The sequence below is a fragment of the Spea bombifrons genome, chromosome 6 (assembly GCF_027358695.1).
Source record: "Spea bombifrons isolate aSpeBom1 chromosome 6, aSpeBom1.2.pri, whole genome shotgun sequence".
Taxonomy (NCBI): Eukaryota; Metazoa; Chordata; class Amphibia; order Anura; family Pelobatidae; genus Spea; species Spea bombifrons.
In genome coordinates, this window is record NC_071092.1 from 32,801,665 (window position 1) to 32,822,739 (window position 21,075).

General features: G+C 38.1%; 1 protein-coding gene across 1 annotated transcript in view; it reads left to right on the forward strand.

Moving 5' to 3' along the window:
• HS2ST1 (heparan sulfate 2-O-sulfotransferase 1) overlaps positions 1-19,674 on the forward strand; it is a 57,616-nt gene extending 37,942 nt beyond the window's left edge. Inside the window, exons 2-7 of the mRNA XM_053470270.1 lie at positions 1,117-1,355; positions 8,734-8,819; positions 9,213-9,351; positions 12,741-12,838; positions 17,041-17,198; positions 18,589-19,674. Coding sequence (XP_053326245.1) covers positions 1,117-1,355; positions 8,734-8,819; positions 9,213-9,351; positions 12,741-12,838; positions 17,041-17,198; positions 18,589-18,815 — 947 coding nt within the window. The 3' untranslated portion in view covers positions 18,816-19,674. The remainder of the gene's footprint in view (positions 1-1,116; positions 1,356-8,733; positions 8,820-9,212; positions 9,352-12,740; positions 12,839-17,040; positions 17,199-18,588) is intronic.
• Positions 19,675-21,075: the final 1,401 nt, after the last annotated feature.

Here is a 21,075-nt window from a genome sequence, read left to right on the forward strand (position 1 = left end):
GTGTTTGTATAAGAGGCATGCGGGTGTTTTTACATGTCGGCGTAAAATCGGTTTTAACATATTTTTGTCTGTTAAGTTTCAGTGCTGCCAATAACTTTAGGGCTACATCACGTAACAAAAATAATATGTATACCAAAAGGATTCCTACGTGGCTGCCAAGCTGTACATAACAAATCCGTCTGCTCTCCTGTGGGTTACAAATTACTGGGTAAAATGTCACAGCGTACTTTCTGAACAGGAGGTTTATAAAGTTCAATATGCTGTTTACATATTCCTGCAACCTCAACATCTGACGCTTAATGCTTTCAATATTTCCCATTACACAGGAATTCTTTCATAAAATGACGGTACCAAGTCGTTAGAGACGACGCCATGATGATTTTATGGCACAAGTAGATGTTACAACAGACGTCTGCATGGATCTGCATTTAATACCTCTGGGTCCAAGGCCATACGAGAAGTAGTGTGTGACATTGTGCACGGTTTCATGAGAACCTGCTCTCTAAGCTTGAGCGCCAGTGACGTGTAACGATCAGACTCTTGCGGCCTTCATTCATAAACCAGGGATTTGCTCAGTTGGCCTGTTTACAAATGAAGGGCTCCTAATCATTAGACATCGCTCGTTCTCAAGCTTACAGAGCAGGTTCTGATGATTTTTCACAGTTTGGGGTCAATATGACCACACACTGGACCTTCTCAGGGTAGGCTACCCAGAGCTCACCCTCTTCCGGGGCATTGGCTCCATGATTGCCCTTAGTTGGTCGGGAGTAGGCAGGACATGGGCACGGAGTAGATGTGGCCAAACTCGGCTTCCGGCCCAGAGAAAGAAGAAAACTACCCAGGAAAGCAGGGTTTAACACTGAGAGTTCCCGGGTGTGAAGATGAAGTTTGGGGCGAGGGAAGGCCTAATGGTTTATAGTGTGTGTTGAAAAACATCCATTCACATAAATATTAGGGTCTAACATATATTACTATACTTTGTTTAATAACTATGGCTACTTCTGATTGATAGCAGTCTCTTGTACAATGTACATATTTAATCCAGATTAAATATTAGACTTTCACTCTTTCATAAATTTATTGGCTGATAATGACCCATAATCCTCTCTCTTGCAGAAAGGGCTATTGCTCGGCACGAAGTTCGCGAAATAGAGCAGCGCCACTCACTGGATGGCTACAGACCGGACACCCCGCTGGATGATGATGATGACATTTTGATTATTTATAACAGAGTACCCAAGACCGCCAGCACGTCCTTTACAAACATTGCCTACGACCTCTGTGCTAAAAACAAGTTTCATGTGCTGCACATTAACACAACCAAGAATAACCCAGTAATGTCTCTTCAGGATCAGGTAAGGGAGAGAGCGGATAACGGTTATTTTTAAAAATAACCAATAACCAATATCCTGTGCCAGGACCAACATACATGATACAATTTTCCGTGACCCTAACTAAAACATACATTGAATGACCAAACATATTAAAGGGGCTTTCGCATCCTGTCCATGGAGCATACGTGTCTTCATATCTTTTCAATTTCGGAAAAAGAAGACCCGAAAATAAATAAGGCAGACAGATATTTACGTAAAGCTATGAAAATGGGGGGGGGGCAATAGTTCAATCTTTAGTAATAGATAGGACTTCATCAGGATGTCAAAAATAACAGAGCTGATTAAGAGTCTACCATGTGGTCATAGCCAAATTAAAAAAAAAAACAAAAAAAAAACCATAATAGTAAAGTCTTGGTTTTGTTCTGTTTACAAAAACTCCTTGCCTATGCTACTTGTGTGGTTAAAATTCTAATCCTGGTTCTGCACCCAAAGTGTTATCTATGCCACATAATTATTAAATGGTGGGTATTTGAACTAAAAAAAAAAAAAAAACGAAAAATACAAGATAGAAGTGTTAATTGACTTTGCACATATTGTTGGCTGAAAGCCAAGTGCTATTAATTGTTACCTACGCTTAGTGTTTAGAACCCAGAGGTGTTAGTGCTTGCGCAGCAGATTCTGCGATATCCCGGTGATGTATGAATATGTGCTCAATTGTTATGCCAAAATATGCAATGTTGTTATTTTCAAATGAATAGAGCTGTCACGGTTTTATGCGACAAACACATTTGCAATACATCAATGATGTCAGATGCTTAAGGGTTAGAAGCAAGTGGGAACCATGCTGGGCAACAGTCTCACAGTTGGATGATACCGTTTATCATTTTTGTTATATGTAAGTTTATCATCTGCCTACTTGTTTAATTTCCAATGAGATTCAATTAATATACACCCTGGCATATATTAGATTTAAAGAAGTTAAATGACCACATGATCTCACATAATAAATGATGGCTAGAAATGTTTAATTTAAAAATGTTACTGTAGATATGGCTGTGTGTTTTATGGATAGATTGTTTAAAGCAGCAGGGCCGCCTTTATTATTGTTTGGACCCCTGTGGTGCCCCCTCCCCCGTCATCACCCCCAGAGTCCTTTGTCCCCACCTTCACTATTCCTAACCTCTCTCTTCCTCCTTCATGTAGTTCAGGTATAGATAAAATAAAGACACATGGAAACACAGCATTGCAGGTGTAGATCCAATGGCTAATACATACAAACCCTGTATTTGCAGGTATTAATAATTAACACACAAAACATTGCATTTCAAGTATAGAGCAACTAAATGACACACAAACCCAGCCTTGCAGGTATAGATCAAATAAATAATGGAAACCCTAAATTTCAGACACATCACAGGTTGCAAATTCCATAGGACCCCTGTTTGGATGCATAGGACTTGACACATTTGCCCCCAAGCGTCCTGCTTGTGCAACCTTTGCCCCCATTTACACATCCATGCTAATTAGACCAACAATGAATGGCACTTACACATACACCACAGATGTGGTACCGATACCGCATACAGGCCTATACCATGAAATCAATGATGCTTTCACATGCAAGTCATCCAATGTGGTATATCTCAGTGTGTGTTTGCTGCCCTGATTCAGGAATATAAGTAGGTGGAACGGCCCAGACCTTAAGAAGACGGATTCATTCGTATAGACATAATGTGAATAGAAAAATGACACGCCTGTAGGATAAGCTTCTGCCAAAATGGACATGAAATCCAAGATCTGAGGCTCACCCTCTGTAGACAGAGAGAAAGGAATATTTGTGAATAAAAACTCATCCTAAAATTTGACACCCTTAATACAGGCCTACACAAATGTAATCTCGATTCACAATCGTTGTGTTTGTGACTGTATACCTGAAGAAGAGACCTAGATAGTTTTGAAAAGCTTGCAATCAATTATACTTCAGTTAGCCAACAGAGGTATGGTCTTTACTTAATTTGCTCTTTCCTTTGTGTACTCCTTTAGTGTGTCTCTCTCTCGCTCTCTCGCTCTCTCTCTCTCTCTCGCTCTCTCGCTCTCTCTCTCTACCCCCTTACTTCCCTGTTATGTTCTATCGTCTCCCTCTCATTTTCTTTCATCTTCTGCCTTTACCCTTGTTTATACCTTTCTTCTCTTTTCTCCCACCTCTCCTTTCATTTTCCTCTCACCCTCTTTCTGTTCTTCCTCTTCCCTCCAATGCTTTCCACTGTAACCCCTCTTCCATCCCCTTCTCTCTTCCCCCTGCTTACCTCTCTCTCACTCTCTCCACTTTCTTCCCTTCTTAACTCTTTCCCTTTCTCCACCGTCTTTGACTCTCCCCTGCTTTCTACTGTCACTATGTCCCCATGTCTTCTCTACCAGTTTCCTAGTTTATACCATCCGCTGCCTCCTGCACCTTACCATTCATCAGCTAGCCCTGTCTAATGCCATCTGTCCCCATTTTCCTTGACAATGTTAGTAAAACTTAAGATCAAGCTATGAAAATGTTAAAACAATCTCCAAGAATGCATAAATTTATTGCACGAAAGTGGAACATAAAACACAACAAACTAAAACAAGAATTTTCTTTGTTACCGCGGTAAAAGCTTTTTACATTACCATATTCACAGTTTGTACCCGTTTTTAATAATGTCTTTAATAAAAGACATTGCAAGTAGCGTGAAATTGCTCTTACATTTTCCGCTTCCCTCCCACAACAAATAAAGATTTGTTATTAAATGCTAAATTGTGTTTTCGAAGACAAATTTGCCTTACACACCATTTTTGAGACTTAATGATATATTAGACGATTCTGCGGGTTCCTTTCACAAGCAGCATCCTGCGCTCCCCTTTCTGCCCGTCGCCTGCTTTCCTACTCTTTTATTTTGTTTGAATATTCGTCACAAAAGTGAAGCCAAGCAAAATAAGTCATTTGTTTTAATTTACGTTACTAGGCTGCTCAGCCATTGTTCTGCAAGGTTTATTATTTCCAACTATTACTCTTTACGGGGTTCATGCTGAGTGTCGTTCCTAATTTGCTATGACAGTCATGGTGTGGAACAGCTTTCTTACAGGAAGCTTATACCATATGATGACTATAAAGAACCTTATGGGCTTGCTACCAATTTTCCGTCTTGTTTATGTTCAGTAGCCTCTTGGGGTGCTGTGTTGTTTTTTTATTTTACAGATTACTGGTCCATAATCCGACAACTCTATTTGCAGAAAAGAAAGTGACCTTTAGCATAGCGTCTGTTCAATTTAGGCAGTCAATTTTAATTGCAGATCAGGAGGCTGCATTAAACAAAAGCTGTCACAAACAGCCTTTTAACTTGTGGTCTCAGACATTCAGAGTTCTTTTTATGAGATGTGTATGTGATGATGTAATTTGTAACACCACATCTGATGTCATCAGCATACTTTGGAATTCTGCCGGTTTCACTCGGAGTCTGCTGGTGCAGTGTCGCTACCCCGGGTCTCCGGATTGTTTTCTTCTTTCTCCAGGCAGTGGAACCACGTTGGATGAGGTGCCCTTTATTCCTGCCTTACTACATACTATGATGGTTTTCGACAGACAGTTAAAGGGAATGGTGTAGAGTACAGCCAGATTACCTAAATGTCTTTCACTTTATTCACAGATGTCTAGAATTAACCTCCCCTGGGAATGATATGTCTAGTCCAAATTAATAACTAATAATAATTAACTATAGTGCATAAAAACATAGTAACACTGCCTTATGGAATAACTTCAGATCTACTAATCCAAAGTTACTGCTTATGCGTTAAAAATGAGTCTCAAACTCAGAACTGTTGGGGACATAAAGCATAAAAGTGATCTACAGATCCTATGGAGAAATTGCAAACAAATGACTTTAAATGATTGGGCTGCACCCCGCACAGCACTATATACAAATGTCTGCCCCAGCGCAGCACAGTTCATTTATATTTGGTGTAATGCAGAATGCCGCTAAGTGGGTAAAGCAAATTCATTTAAAATCCTTTTTTTCCACTTGATGTAAAAACAGCAACTTCTGCTCTAAAAATCCTTTGATATACCCTGCAAATGCTGTTCTGGTTGCCAATAGCATATCAACAACCATGATTCTTTTTATTACTGGCCACAGGGATAGCTTTTATGGCGAGTGTGCGTCCCGTTAAACGTTATTAACTTGGCTATTACATGTGTCACCGATCTGGTTTCTACAGAAGTACTTTATACTTATTAAGACATAGAAACATACAATTCAGCGACAGATACAAGCCCATCAATCTGCTCATTTTTCCCAATGTGAAAACTCAGACCGTAATTAGCTTTTGTTCTTGTCTTAGATTCAGGATAACTTTGTTATGACCCTCGTGTTTTTCGGTAATGGCCTCTTGTTCCCTTTGTTTAAATTCCTATAAGTTAAATGCCTCACTCAAGGCTCTCCTGCTCGATCCAAAGCATTCGGTTTTCAGCTTTGCCTGTAACACAAACTCTCACACAAAATAGTATAAGCCTCTCCTTTCCTAGATGCACTGATCATAAAGCCAATGCATGACCAGCATCCAAACCAGATTTACTGATCGTTATTCCCATGTTTCAGGCCAGAATGTTTTCCTCTGTTATTTTTACAGAACGACGGAATAGTAAAGACAATGTGTTCATGCCCGGGTCTGGCTGCGATCAACCCCATTGGAGATGACGGTTCTAGGCGCTCTATAAAACCGGCATAGGATGCGCAGATCTGACATTCAGAGCTCACAAACGCTAGACTTCCTTGAAGGTGTCAACCTAATACCAAATACAGAATCATAACTAAAAATATGAATTTAGAGCCCATTCTATAATTAACCATATACTGGTATTGCATATGCTTGTTACATTGGATTCTAATCTGACTTTATATTTATCAGCCAATTTGGAAGCTACTCTGAAAGTGCGTTCAATTATTTGTGTAAATTTGGACCTCAAATAGAACCAAAAATGGGGACTTTAATATGTTTACCTACTGCAATTTGTGATAAATACATTTTGAAAAACACAACATACACAGCACCTTCTCATTAAACTCTTGCGTTACCACCCATTCTTTCAATTCATTTTATAGTAACTTAATTTCCATTTCAAGAGAATAAATAGTTAATATAAAGTACAATGTCACCTAACTTTTCTTCTTAGTGCTCTCCCCACCATTAAACTCCCCAAATACAGACGTTCCCTTGTGGTCGTTTAAAATCAGAGTTACCTGGTACCATTTCGGTTCCTTTAGACATGGCGTTGCTATGCTAATAAGACTTTGGTGTAAAATATTTAAAATTAAGCACCTTTTAACAGTAAGACAGGAAATGTTCGCTAGCAAATTATTTCTCTCAACCTTTTTAGCTAAATGGACTCCCTGCAGACATTCAGACTTCACAGTATAAGCTCCTGCCGATTTTCAATGAGTGTTTTTTGCATGATAAAATTCCATTAGAAGAGAGATAATTGGGGAAAATAAAAATATATATATTTTAAAAGTTCTAATTTTAATGTCTTGTGTATCTTTTCCATTTGTCCTAAGTTTACCTTAAAGGGGAAGTACCATAATAACTGGGGAATGCTTATTTAATTGACCATTGGGTTTTCCACGCACAAAGATGGCTGTGGATTCACCATTTGGGTTTTCCACGCACAAAGATGGCTGTGGATTCACCCTTTGGGTTTTCCACGCACAAAGATAAGATCTGTGTTGTTCGGACTGCAAATTAAGGAGTTTTTAAATGTGAAGTTGCTCTTTCATTTAAATGCACTTTAGCAGATTATAGTTATCCCTGCAAAATATGGAGGATTCTGCAGAATTGCCCCATATTAATTTCCCCACCCCTATACACATACAGTGCTCCCATAGATTTCTAAGAGAGCCCCTTCCCACCACTTATTGACCAGTTCAATCGCCGCAAAACATGGCATTGAAGGAGGCATTGTTCTGCAGCTCTGTAGCTGCAGCTGCTCCTTTAGGTTAGTCTTAATTTTATTTATTTTTCACTAATTATTTTCATGTCACTTGAACTTTCAGCAGATACAATTCTTTCCACTCTAGGTTTAATCACATAAAACAAGACTTCTAAGCATCTGCTTTTGCGTTCTCTGAAAAAATGTCTCGTCCTATTTCACTTTATTAACCAACCCTTTTGTAAACTGCATTTCTAAAATCCGACTGTAAATCATTATCAAACAGAAATCAAACAATTTTCATAGATAGGACGTCTGAAAACCAAAGTGGTTGGCGTGTGATAGGAAACTGTGCTTATCTGCGTTCTGGGTTCCTTCAAGAATGAGCTGGCTTCCCCCAACTGAAAGCTCTCGCTCCTAATTATTAAGGCTCCCGCAACTTAACTATACAAAATAAAGAACGTGGTTACATAATCATTGTGAACAAACAAACCGAGCCTATGATGTTCAGCTAAAAGTACTAGTTGATGCAGTAAAAATAGATTGTAAGAGCAAGGCCTTCTTCTCCATCTGTTCCAGGATGTCTTAACATGTGTTCATAGTAGTCTTAGTTTTGTTTTCTCCACTTAGCAGCGTGCTCTCCAAATAAATCCTAAATGTAAATTAGAATAAGTAGCAAGGTTATGACCTATTTGAACATTTCTCCTCATTTAATGACAAATGTCATTAACAGGACAATTTAACCTGCGTGCTGATGGAGGGCAAAGTCTGCCCCTTGTGGTCACCCATCAGACAAGCTATTGTAGCTCAATTTGCTGAAAAGGCTTATGCTGGTTCTGATAGAAAGATGTCAGAACACACAGTGCATCGCAGTTTGTTGTGTATGGGGGTGCGTAGCCACAGACCAGTCAGGGTGCCCATGCTGACCCCTGTCTACTGCTGAAATCCCCTACAATGGGCACGTGAGCATAAGAACTGGACCACAGAGCAATGAAGAAGGTGGGCTGGTCTGATGAATCACGTTTTCTTTTACAACATGTGTAATGCTGGGTGCGCCGCTTACCAGGAGAACACCTGGCACCAGGATGCATCCATGGAGGATCTTCTGCTAACATCTTGGTGTCAGATACCACAGCACACCTTCAGAAGTCTAGTGAAGTCCATGCTCATACTCTGTATCCACCTCAGGAAGGACTCGAAATTATGTAATTTCAGTATTTCTTTTCTATGTGTGATACATATGTACATAATTACTATTTTATTCAGTTCCTTCCAATGACGCAAAACACATTTGTGCGTTATTCCATTCCGCATTGAATCTTGTTTGGATAAATGTTCTGTAGTTCCTTACAGTGAACACCTTAAGCAGGAACAGTGACCACCTACGAGCCTCTTATTCTTGAAATTTTTTAATTCCTAAATTGAAATGTAATTTTTTTTAAATTTTTCTAGATGCGGTTTGTGAAGAATGTAAGCTCGTGGAGAGAGATGAAACCTGGTTTCTATCATGGGCATATCTCATATTTGGACTTTGCAAAGTAGGTGTTTTTTTTTTTTTTTCTTGTCTTTTTAATAGCATGTTAGATTTCTGCACATCTGAGACTTGCAGAAATGCACGCGTAAGCTAATCTTTTGTTACTTCGGGGGTTACAATGCATTGCAGTTTAATCTTGAACCTCAGCAAAAAAAAAAAAGGGAAAAAAGTTCTTATTAAAGTGCTATAGTGCCCCCTAGTGAGCTTGTGATTATAATTGGCAAAGAGGGGTTGAGGAAGGTTACATTTTTTGTTACACTTTATTCTTCAACGCAGCTAGATTCACTGTTCTTCATGTAAATGTTAGCTAACTATTCTACAATTCCCTGAGGCATGAAAGCATGAAAGAGGATATGTTTTGGGATTGTTGATCATTCTGTCCCATTGTGCATTTCAGATTTGGCGTGAAAAAGAAACCCATTTATATCAACGTTATTCGAGATCCTATCGAGAGACTTGTTTCCTACTACTATTTCTTGCGATTTGGTGATGATTACAGACCAGGACTACGGAGGAGAAAACAGGGAGATAAAAAGGTACAGAACTATAAATGCTGCATGTTTTAACACGCAGAGTCTTGAACTTATTCAACTCGTTAACTTAAGCAAGGTACCTGAAAATCTGTATCTGTGACCTGAGCTAAATAAACAAATCCTTGTCATGTGAAATTTTTCTGACTCTACATCCCATAATCATTGAGCAAAATAAATCTGCTATACCGAGTACTATCTATCACCCTGTGGTGGGCGTTGGTGCGCACTGTTGCTTTTGTAAGACACAAGAAATCACAAAGTTATGTATATACACCCATTCTGTATCTAAATTATATTAAGAGCCGAGAAAGGGTTACATCCACGTCTGGTAAATAAAAATACAATGGCAAGTTAACCCTTTTCTATTACCAGCATTTATTTGTCTTAAAATATGTATCTAAGTTACACTAATGAACAGATACAATCTGTTTAAACTAATAACACACAACTTATTGAATTGTTCTTGTCCATGTTGAATACATCAGTCAAACATTCACATTGTGGGTTGGAATAAGTTATATAAACCCCTAGGCTAATCACTTCAAGATGAAACATCTGCTGATGTGAACCATCTCAGAAGATCAGAAGGCCTACAATCAAGAATTGCTGATTTGGATAAAGCTGAAAAGGGTTACAAAGTAATGTCAAAGAGTTTACATATTCATCTGTGCACAGACAAATTGTTTATAAATGAAGACACTTTAGTTCTGTGACCACTCTTCCTAGGAGTGGGTGCCCAGCCAAGATGAAACCAAAGGCACAACATAGAATGCTCACTGAAGTAAAAAAGAACCCTAGAGTAACGGCTAAACGCTTGAAGGAATCATTGGAACTGGTTAACATCTCTGTCAATGAGTCTACCATATGTGAAACATTGAACAAGCATGGAGTCCATGGCAGGACACCACAGGGAAAGCCTTTCTCTCCAATTTAACATCGCTGTTCATCTGAAGTTTGAGCACCTTGACACTCCGCAATGCTACTAGGAAAATGTTTTGTGGACTGATGAAACCAAGGTTGAGTTCTTCGGTAAAATCGTACGTACCCACATGAAAACGTCATCCCGATTTTAAAGTACAGTGGTGTGAGCATCATGAGTTAGGGCCGCTTTACTGCTTCAGGGCCTGGACAACTTGCAATCACCGAGGGGGCAATGAATTCCCAAGTTTATCAAGGTAATGTCAGGATGGTTGTCCACCAGCTGAAGCTCAGTAGAAGGTGTTTAATGCAGCAGGACAATGATCCTACACATCAAAGTAAAAATAAAACAGAATGGTTTAAAAAAAAAAAATCCACTTTTTGGAGTGGCCCAGACAGAGCCCAAACCTTAACCCATTAGAGATGCTGTGGAATGACCTCGAGAGAGCCGTTCACACCAGACATCCTAATAATATGGCTGAGCTTAAGCGGTTCTGTAAAGAAGAATGGTCTAAAATCCCGCCTGAACATTGGGCAGGTCTGGTCTGCAGCTACTGTTTTAATGGGTATGTTCAATAAAGTGTTAAAAGGTAGTCATTGCCTGTGTGTTATTAGCTTAAGCACATTGTGTTTTGTCTATTCTCGTGACTTAGATGTAGATCAGATCACATCTTATGAACAGTTAACGCAGAAAACCAGGTATTTCCAAAAGGTTAATTTACTGTTTCATGCCACTATATATTGGGCAACATCTACGGCTACTTGGCTCCTGCAGTTTGTCCTCTTCCTCAAATATGTCCTGGTATTTTATGTCTGAGACCAAGCCTTAGTCAAGTATAAATATATATTTGTTTATTTCTTATGGAAACACACTGTTCTACAGCTTGTCTATAGCTGTTGATATGTCATTTTTAAGTTCTATTTTGTCTTGCGCTGTGACATCAACATGTTCTCCCTAGACACTTCTTCAATCACAAAAGTTCTTACTGCATACTAAATATATTCTGAGTCTGCAGAAGGAAAGAATGTATGAATAGCTATGTGTATATTACATCCTGATGGAGAAGAGTAATGGGAAATAGAGGAGCGTTAAAGCTGTGCAGTGTGTTGAGTGCTGTTAGAATCCCTAAGATTGGAATTGTATACATTTATATTATAAATTGTAAGATGAAAACATAATGCATGACCGATCTTTAATTGTGCAGATAAAGATATACTTTCTCTGCCTTTTTATATACTAAAAGGGGCTTTAGCATATTTAATATATATATATATATATATATATATATATATATATATATATATATATATATATATTTGATAGAAGCTTCCTGTATGCCCTGATTGCCCTTCCTGACAGCCACAGTAACATAATCTCAACTATAACCATACTTCTTACCGGTGTTTGGCTGTATAACTTCACAATCTGATTATTCATTTATGTTGCACAGAGCTAAAAGTTGAATTACATTTTCCTGCTGATAGCTCCACTTCTACCACTTTTTACAAACTCTTCTCTTCTTACATAACCCCGTTTGACTCCGAACTCTTACATTTTTAGGTACCACACATTTCCCCCGTTCCCAATAATATGCCGGCTAGAGAAACCTGAAACTAAATGTATTAAACAGATGCTAGTATGATAATTATGTTTACTATCCCTTAGAATATGTGTTCTGCATTTTAATGCATATTTCAGTACATTTAAAATACATTTCACAGCATGCAAATAGATGAAGGCATTCTTTAGTTATTGGAATACAAAAAAAGTCTTCTGTCTCCTCATCCTGAAACCAGGAAGTATAAGCAGGAAGCATACTAACGAACACTTCCTGTATATGCTCTATAGATAAAGCAGTGGCATCTGTGCAGTTGGTTGCAGCTACTCTCCAGTATTGAATAGAATTGCAGTACTTTTGGGCATGTAAAGGGGTACACCTAACTACGCTTTTTTGTTTTGTAAATCTCATGTCATGTTTCTCCCTGCACCAATTTGGGGCAATAAAATGCATTAAGAAAATAAGGTTAAAAAAAATGGGGCCCCTGCTGTTTGTGAATGCCTACAATGCAGAATGTCAAGAGGATACAATGCAAGACTACAAATCTTAATACATAATCAAAATTTTAATATGTTGGTGTATAATCGGGGGAAAAAAAAAGTGAAGCTGTTTGGGGTAAGAATTACTGTCGAACAGATGGTACTTTCTCGTGTTGCATCCAGAAAATTGTAATGAATATGCTTTTGGATTTTGCTTCGAGACGGCGGGATTAACCAAAGGCTGATTCCTCGGTAACAATTTCAGACTTTGTGGTTTGAAAGCAAAATTAACGTTTATGTTGAAATTGCATTAATAATAAAGAATCTCGTTGCTCTGCGGTGTGTTGCCAAGACCCTGCTTGAGCAAAGCGGTTAAGATATGTGATATATCGGGTTGGAATTAATATCTCACAGTACATCTTTATCTTTCTTCCAGACCTTTGATGAATGTGTAGCAGCTGGAGGCTCTGACTGCGCTCCAGAGAAACTTTGGCTTCAGATTCCGTTCTTCTGTGGCCACAGCTCAGAATGCTGGTAGGAAGATAAAGCTGGCTTACCTTGTTAATTAAGTGTCTTATCTCTATAATCTGTATTTAACAAGTTTTGCATTTGTACTGGAGAATTAAAGGGAGAGATCTGCTGAATTTTGTAACAATCAGACAGCTAATTTTCCTTATTTTATTTTCACATTTTCCAAACTGTTCATTTTTATACACATCATTGAAAATCATATGTTCGTTTCTACATGCCCTGTTCACTGCTTCAATTGCTCAGATTAGTGTAAGGAGATCATAACACCAGAAAAGTAAATGTCTCCTTACAGATTGCATGCTATTTTTACCTTTTAATCAGGTAAATATATGAAAAAAAAATATATTCAAGAAATGACCACACATCATTCAAGTAAGTGTGTGGCGACAGAAATCACTTCTACAATGTCTACTTTTAAACGGTTTTCTGGATTAGGTGCAAAAAATGCTTAATTTTTGTTAATTTTCCTTTCTATGCATCTGTCACTTTTTTTCCCTGAATTCCACATTTTATAGTACTGTAGACTAATTAAACCTATGGTAATGGTATGTACGGATTAAAATAAGAATTCTAGGTTCATTAATAAACCCCGGTTTATGTGTGTACCAGGGGAGCAGCTGTTTTAACTTCCTGTTCTCCGGGTCTGCTTAATTATTATTCCCCTTTAAGTTATTGCCCCCCTGAGGCAGCCTTTGTAAGGGTGGGAAAGGAAAGATAACTTATGGACAGGAAAAATGATTAGATGATATGTTTTGGGGTATTTTCTTTAAAATAAATTACAGTAACATTTGTTAGTTATAGTTTTACCTTTTAATTGTAGGTTTTGTTATGTTTTTTGCCCCAACATCCAAATTATTTTCTGGCTGGAGATTTCGAGTATAAGGTATAGGAGACTTTGCTATGCGATTTGAAGGGGAAGCGTTTTACTAGTTCCTGTTTACTGTTCTGTCTTGCATATCCAGATATGATTAATTTGTGTATTCAGTACTCTTTTAAGCCCTTTTAGTCCCCTTTCAAATTATGTTGTAATGCTTAAAATTGACAGCATAGTGAACATAACAAAGGTGTAAAATAATCAATAATTAATAAGTAATTGTTACTTTATTTTTGCTAAAATCTATGCAATTTGTTCCCTTAAGTTCTGGTTTAGTTATTTATACACTGAGCTCAGTTTAATGTAGTAGTGATCGCTAAAAAGGAATAAAAGGACCAAGTCAGATACTTCATAAATAAAAAATAAAAAAAATGACGTACCCCTCTCCTTCCCTAGATGGGTGAATGTAGCACTTTAGTTAATCAGCACAAGACTGCATAGAATCAAATCTTTTTGGAGAGCTGGGAATTTACTAATTAGCTGAAACTCACTGTAAACAGACAGCGGGATATTGAGTCAAAGTGTTAAAAAGTCATTAAATATTTATGAGAAGATCAAGTGCTCATTAGGCTTCCAATAAGTGGAAAGAATTTAGTCCCCCATGCAAAGCCAGCTTTGTATCCAGAGATTGAATTAATAACTACATTGTTGTGGTTGTTATACATCGACCAGACTATTTAAAAGTTAAATCTAAAAGAAAAGCCCAAGAAAGGCACATTATTAAAAATAGCATTTATTAGAAGTCAAATTATATCAGTGGCTTGTGTTTTAGACATGTATATGATGGTTATTTTCTTTGGCTGTCAACATATTATATTTAACTTATCACTCATCACTAATTACATTAGTACAAACAGACCTACAGAAATTCCAGGAACCGGGTAGCTGTGGCTTATAAAAGTTTACTGTTGGCACGTGATTTTTGTTCCCTTTTAATATTGAGGTACCTCCTATTTTAACATCTACGATTTATCATACCCACATTTGCCAATATAACCTATTCCTGTAACATTATAACATTATCACTTTGGCAACATGTATATGAAAGTTCTATGTTCACAAACATGACATTTGTATATAAATTTCTGAATACAGTCTCCAAAAATGAATCCTGCAGTTACTGGAGATAGAAAATTAAACTTCTGTTTCATTTAATTCCTCCCTCTACTGAAAGCAAGAAGAATACCTTAGTAAATGTCTTGTACATGTTTAGTAGAACTCACATACTGATTTTTTTTTTCCTTGCCTGATTCTGGGTAGGTGAGCTATCTTTCCAGTTTATTTTCTCTAAGCTCCCTATGGAGCCCTCTCTTCCTGGCTCTGTTCAGTCATGTAGTTGGGGAGCCTCTGCCTATAGCCCTGGGTGGGTCCGTGGGAGGACCAAGCTTTCTAGTAAGGCTACATCCTCAGGGGGATCATTTCGGACATCCAGTAGTGGGTACTTTGGGCATTCCAACAGCTAGTCCCTCTCTGTGAGCACATGTCCTTTAGGGCACACATGGTTTGCTGGCCCCACTGTTGGTGAGGTTTGGCATTTTTTTTCTCTCCCACATTTTCGTTTGCTGAGGCTTCTTCTCGGCTTACTTTGGACGGATAGGATCTGGATGTTTTTTCCGTAGATGCAGCCTGGAGCTAACAGGTTCTCCTCCAGATCGGTTTGTCATATCAAGACATCCAACTACAACGTATTTGGCTGGAAGCTTTGATCAGGAAGATTGGCACTTGGGCCGAACATCATGTATCGCAGCTGACCCGAAGGCTTGAGTACCCCAGAGCGTAATTCTTCAACAGAATATCGATCCTTCCTGGGGGAATGGAGCCTGAGTAATGCCAGTCTTCATTCAGGTAGTCGAGACCCAGAGTATGCCAGCTGCCTTCTGGCATCAGGACACAACAAGAAGGTAGAAACGTTTCTCTGCCAACCTGCTGTACTAGATGCCTTCTTTCTGGTTCAGCTACATGATCTATCCTTTACTGTTGGGTTTGGAGAAGGTCTTTCTCCAGCTACTCTGAAGGTTCATGTAGCAGCTCTGTTCTTTTCTTAGTGAACAGCTAGCATTACATTCACTGAAAGCAGTTGGCATAGTGCACCCTAAGAGAAAAATGTGCGTGTATCGAAGGATTTGAATCTAGTCCTTTTGCAATTGACATTTAGAACATCTGGAGGAAGTGTTTACAAGATTCCTCTACTGCTCTGCTGATAGCTCTTTCTATAGCCAAATGAGGCAACAAATTGCAAGCCCTATCTTAGAGTCTTTGCAGATCAAGTGATTTTGTCTTCTACCTGAATGCCTAAAGTTTCTTACACCTTCCATCTGAATCTGGAAATCGTTCCATGCGTCTTTTGTCCGCATCCAGCAAATGATGTAGACACCACTCTTGATATTCATCTTGGATAAAATAAAAATACTACTTTGGGGACCAGGCATTCCTGTAAGTAGGCCTCTGTTGTCCGCAGTTCCATAGTAAGGCAAACAACATTATTTGTTTACATCTAATTGGGTATGCTGACGTTCTTCCAGCAAAGAAAACAAAGTAACATAAAAACCACTTGCCCCCTCTGAGCTGTAAAACTCATGTCCCATAATGCTGTACCACAGCTCTATTGCTTGGAATTGCCTGTCCCAGATGTGCAACCTATCTTTCATAGATTTCATGGACCTCTTGTCGCCTATTAATAAGCCACATTTGTAAAATTATTTACCTGTAGAGCCAATAGGTATGGAATTATTTTGGGTTATCCCACCTAAAATCTAATGTTGAGGTTTCATAGACCTCCTGTTGCTACTCTAGTAGCATTGCTTATAATATAATTTGCAAAGACTGAAGCTTACAGTGGCTTTAGGAGTCCTAATCTCTCTGCAAAATTGTATTTACTTTGTCTTACAGCTGGAAGCTGTGATCATTAGAAGATTTAATGAACCCAAAAGGGACCAGAATGTCTTACGTTTTCCAGAAACAGTTTAAACAAGTACCTTTATTAGTAGGCTGTTATTTTACCAACTCAGCAGTTCCAGAAACTCTTGCTTGTATCACATAAAAATGTAAATGAAATATTCAAATTATGGCCATTTTTATGTATACTCGAGTATATTGTAGAACAACACAACAAATCCAATAATTGAAGACTTGAATAAAAATGATATTGCTGCTGATTGTTTTTTGTTCTCATGTTGGCATGATAGTTAGATAGTAGCAGAACTGATATATAATGAATAATAAGGGGTGTTTTCGTTGTACCTTTAGTCTTTGTCTTAACGTCTTTATGTTAAATGGATTGCTTAGAAGCCTATTAAATCTAAAGGTGACCATAATAAAACTGTCATTTCAGGAATGTGGGGAGCAGATGGGCTTTGGATCAAGCCAAATACAACCTGATTAATGAATACTTTTTAGTGGGAGTCACAGAAGAACTTGAAGATTTTATTATGTTATTGGAAGCATCCTTTCCCCGTTTCTTTAGAGGTGCTACAGAGCTATACCGTTCAGGTATTTGAATTTATTTTTTGCTATTTTACGTGTGTGTGTGTGTGTGCTAACCTGTTATAGTATATAAATGTTGACTTTCTATTCTTTTAACTTTGTTATTGTCCTTGTCCTCATAGTGTCAATTCCCAACTATGTTCATCTTGAATAGGAGCTCACACTGTTATTCCTTGTTTAGTTGTATTGTGCTATGAATGGTACCTTTTGAAAAGGTTTATTCTACCTTTGAGGGTGAGGCCCATATTTCAGCTAGATCCAATAAAATTCTGCAACAGAAGGTACAAATTTCCTTCTCGTAGATGATTTTAGCACCAAATATATGCTTTTTTCACTAAACAAAGAAACACTTTTAGTAGAACATCCAGTGCACTCTTCATAGCATTGAGATCTAAACTCAAGTAGAATTTGTAGAGAGGACTGGAATATCCCCCTCCCAAGTTATTGTAACATACAAAATAACTAATGATACTGGCAATTATCCATTCTGTTATATTTCATAGCATAGATTGAGTTCTGTCTGCCTGTTTAAGTGCTATTTGCATATTTTCTCCAGTTTAATGAGCACTTACAAATGCATATTATTCTAGTCTATTGCTGTCTGCCCTAAACTGGGTTTATTCAGGCCTTTGAGACATACAGGCATCCCATTCAATTCCCAGCAGGTGTTCATCAATGCTTTAGGCAGAAAATTGCCTTAAGGGCTTTTAGATTTTGACAGTAAGGAATTCAAAACAAGAGATGTTCCTCCGATTTTAGGTATGATTACAAATCAATATCGCTGGAATGTCATTATGTCCTCTTTCACACAATCTGCTGTTACTTTCCTAAAGCTTGTATTCTATAATTCGCTGTACTTAATAAACCCACGCAGTGTGCGCTCTCTCCCTCTCCATTAAGTTACTCTTCCCCTTTGATGAAAGCCGATTGATTCCAAATATCCTAGTTCATCTCTAGCCTTCTGCCTTTAGGTGATGAGAGTGGTGTTTGGCCCTACTGTGGTTCTACCTACCCCATGCCTGTTAAGTCCAGCCCTGTGTGGTTATATATTTGCCTCGCCAAACTAGCCCTACTCATTTCTTAACCCCTTAAGGACAATGGGCGGTCCCTAAACCAATTGAAAACAATGCATTTTGAGCCCGTACATGTACGGGCTTTGTCATTAAGGGGTTAAGAAGCAGAGCTCCGCCAAGGAAGTCCTTGGAAGTTTTGTTCTCTTGTAACTTTCTGATGGATTGACATGATGTCCCACCTTCATTTAAATATTTACCAATAGAATCTCCTTTTGCTTTTCAGTTTATGTAGCTTGCAAAAAGTGAAATGAATCTTTGTAACGTTTTCTCTTGTTTTCGTGCTGTGTGTGTATGTTTGTATATATATATATATATATATATAGGGAAGAAATCCCATCTAAGGAAAACGACCGAGAAGAAAGCCCCTTCTAAGGAAACTACTGCAAAGCTTCAGCAATCTGACATATGGAAGATGGAGAACGAGTTCTACGAATTTGCTCTAGAACAGTTCCAGTTTGTTCGGGCACACGCTGTGCGAGAAAAAGATGGGGAACTGTATATCCTATCGCAAAACTTTTTCTATGAAAAAATCTACCCAAAGTCAAACTAAGGGCAGTTTAATGCGGTTAGTTTAATGAACTACACCATTGTTCGTAAGACTTAATTTCAGGCCTACAGACTCTGTTGGTAATTATGTCCTTGAAGAGACGGTTCATTGATAACTCGCTACAGTAGTTGCCAAATGAGCCGTGTTGAATACCGGCCACTAAGAAAACGTGACCTTCAGACGATGTAAAATTTCGGCCACAAGATCGAACAGCGTTCAAAAAAGTAAACTTTATGTAACAGACACTGGACAGTCCTAAACATACAATGTACAGACAAAGCCAAACTTTGTTTTTTTTTTAAGTTTCATTCAGAATATGTCTCCTCTATCAACGTTTGCGTTTAATTTGTGTCTAGTTTTCAATTGTAATGGTTCTTGATTATGTGCTATTCACCCACTGCATATATTGGAAACGCTATACTGCACCTGCAACTAAAACGTTTGCCATCCAAACACGGTTAGAAATCGTATTGTACAGTACAGGAAGACTAGCAAGAACGCAATAATATTCTGTTTGATCTGTTTGCATACATTGAGAGGAGAGGAAAACACTCGACTACATCAAAGACTTTGAAACTGATATGTTTTCTTTAATTCATCAGTTTATACCTAATCTCTGTATATTGCAATGGTTATCAATTCAATGCAAACCCACTTGGTTAGCTGTGGTAATACGGTTTACGATTTCCATACTTTTACCTGTAGAATATTTTTTACTAAAGTGCTTTGTAATGTGTTTTAAATATTAGCATTTACAAAACTGAATAAAAAGCTGTAAATAATGCACATGTTTTACGTATTTGGTCCAAAAGGTTGAAAACAGTATTGCCAATAAAATAATAAAATACAAAAAAAAAAAGAATTTGGAAACATGTAAATGTGCATCTCACCTCTGAACAGATAATGCCTAAAGTATGCAAACCCAGGGCTGTTTTCCATAATTTTTGGAAGAAAATGTCATTTATAAAAGAAAATTCATTTTTCCTACTTTTGTTCTTTTCTTTTCTTTTTAAAGTAAAAACAATGAACAGACATTAGATCATTATATGTGGAACTGAATATATTAAAACCCAACCTTTCTCCTCAATTTAGTGATGAGCCGTTAGGAAATAAGTTTGGAGTTTTATATTTAGCTCTACCGAAAGATGAAAAACAAAACAAGCACATTTTCTGCGATGTAGCTACAATACGGTGAGACATGATTTATCTGCTGTTGCTGACTGCTATCTGTGCTGGATATTCGGAAATCGTCTTGGATGCGTCCCACGGTGGAAAATTACACACCTGCTAACCTATCCTGATGTCCATCAATTATTTCGCCTGAAACTTAATCGGGATTGCAAATATAGAAGTACATCCGAAGCCGTTCAGGGAACTGCCAAAAGTGAATACCATCCCCTTACTGCAGGAGTGGATACATCACAATGGATTTGGGGCTAGATTCATTTGGAGGGAAAAGTTTTTAAAATTTCTATTTGATTCTTGAATGATTTCAAAGTGTTGGGAACGTTTGTAATCTGTCCCCTTTATCCACATATTGCTGACAGAGTGGTTTGTTGAATTGACTAACCTTGATGACATAAAATCGCCTCGTCGGTGAGTTTATAAGAAAGTCTAGCAGCTTCTACATATTACTTTCCACTAGTATCGATAAAAGTATTGCGCTTTACCAGGCGGACACTGTTCCTGATGAAAGTCTATGGAGGAAAGGATTGCATTATAAAAATTGGACTTTGTTAGCATTGCCCCAAAGAATCGGCTCAATGTAGTGTTTGAGCAGAGAAAGTCGCCCAAAATGTCTCATGACAACAATGGCGGCCTCCAGATCCGTAGATAAGTTTGTTGGAGCAAATTTTCTTCAATCATAACATGCATTACGGAAGGAAAAAAAATCCACGGGACTTTAAATAGAAGCCCTAACCACCATTGCTTCTGCTTTTGTCATATTTTTCGAAAGGTACATCAGCGGTAAGGTTGTATACTGGGAAAGTGGTCCATAAACCTGCAGATATGGAAACCTGAGGCGTTGTTAGTCTTTACAGTTGTACCATTTTGCGTCATGGTGAGAACACTTTTTAAGGGGTTTTCCGTATTAACAGAAGTTGTTAAGAGTGAAGGTATCCCCGTCAACAAATGACTACAGGATATGATACAAGCAAACACCTGTCAGTGAATAAACCACATGAACATCTGGAACGCTTTCTAGATGAAAGCTGAAAAGGTGCAATGTATAAGCTATCATTTTATATTGCCAGTTCAGAAC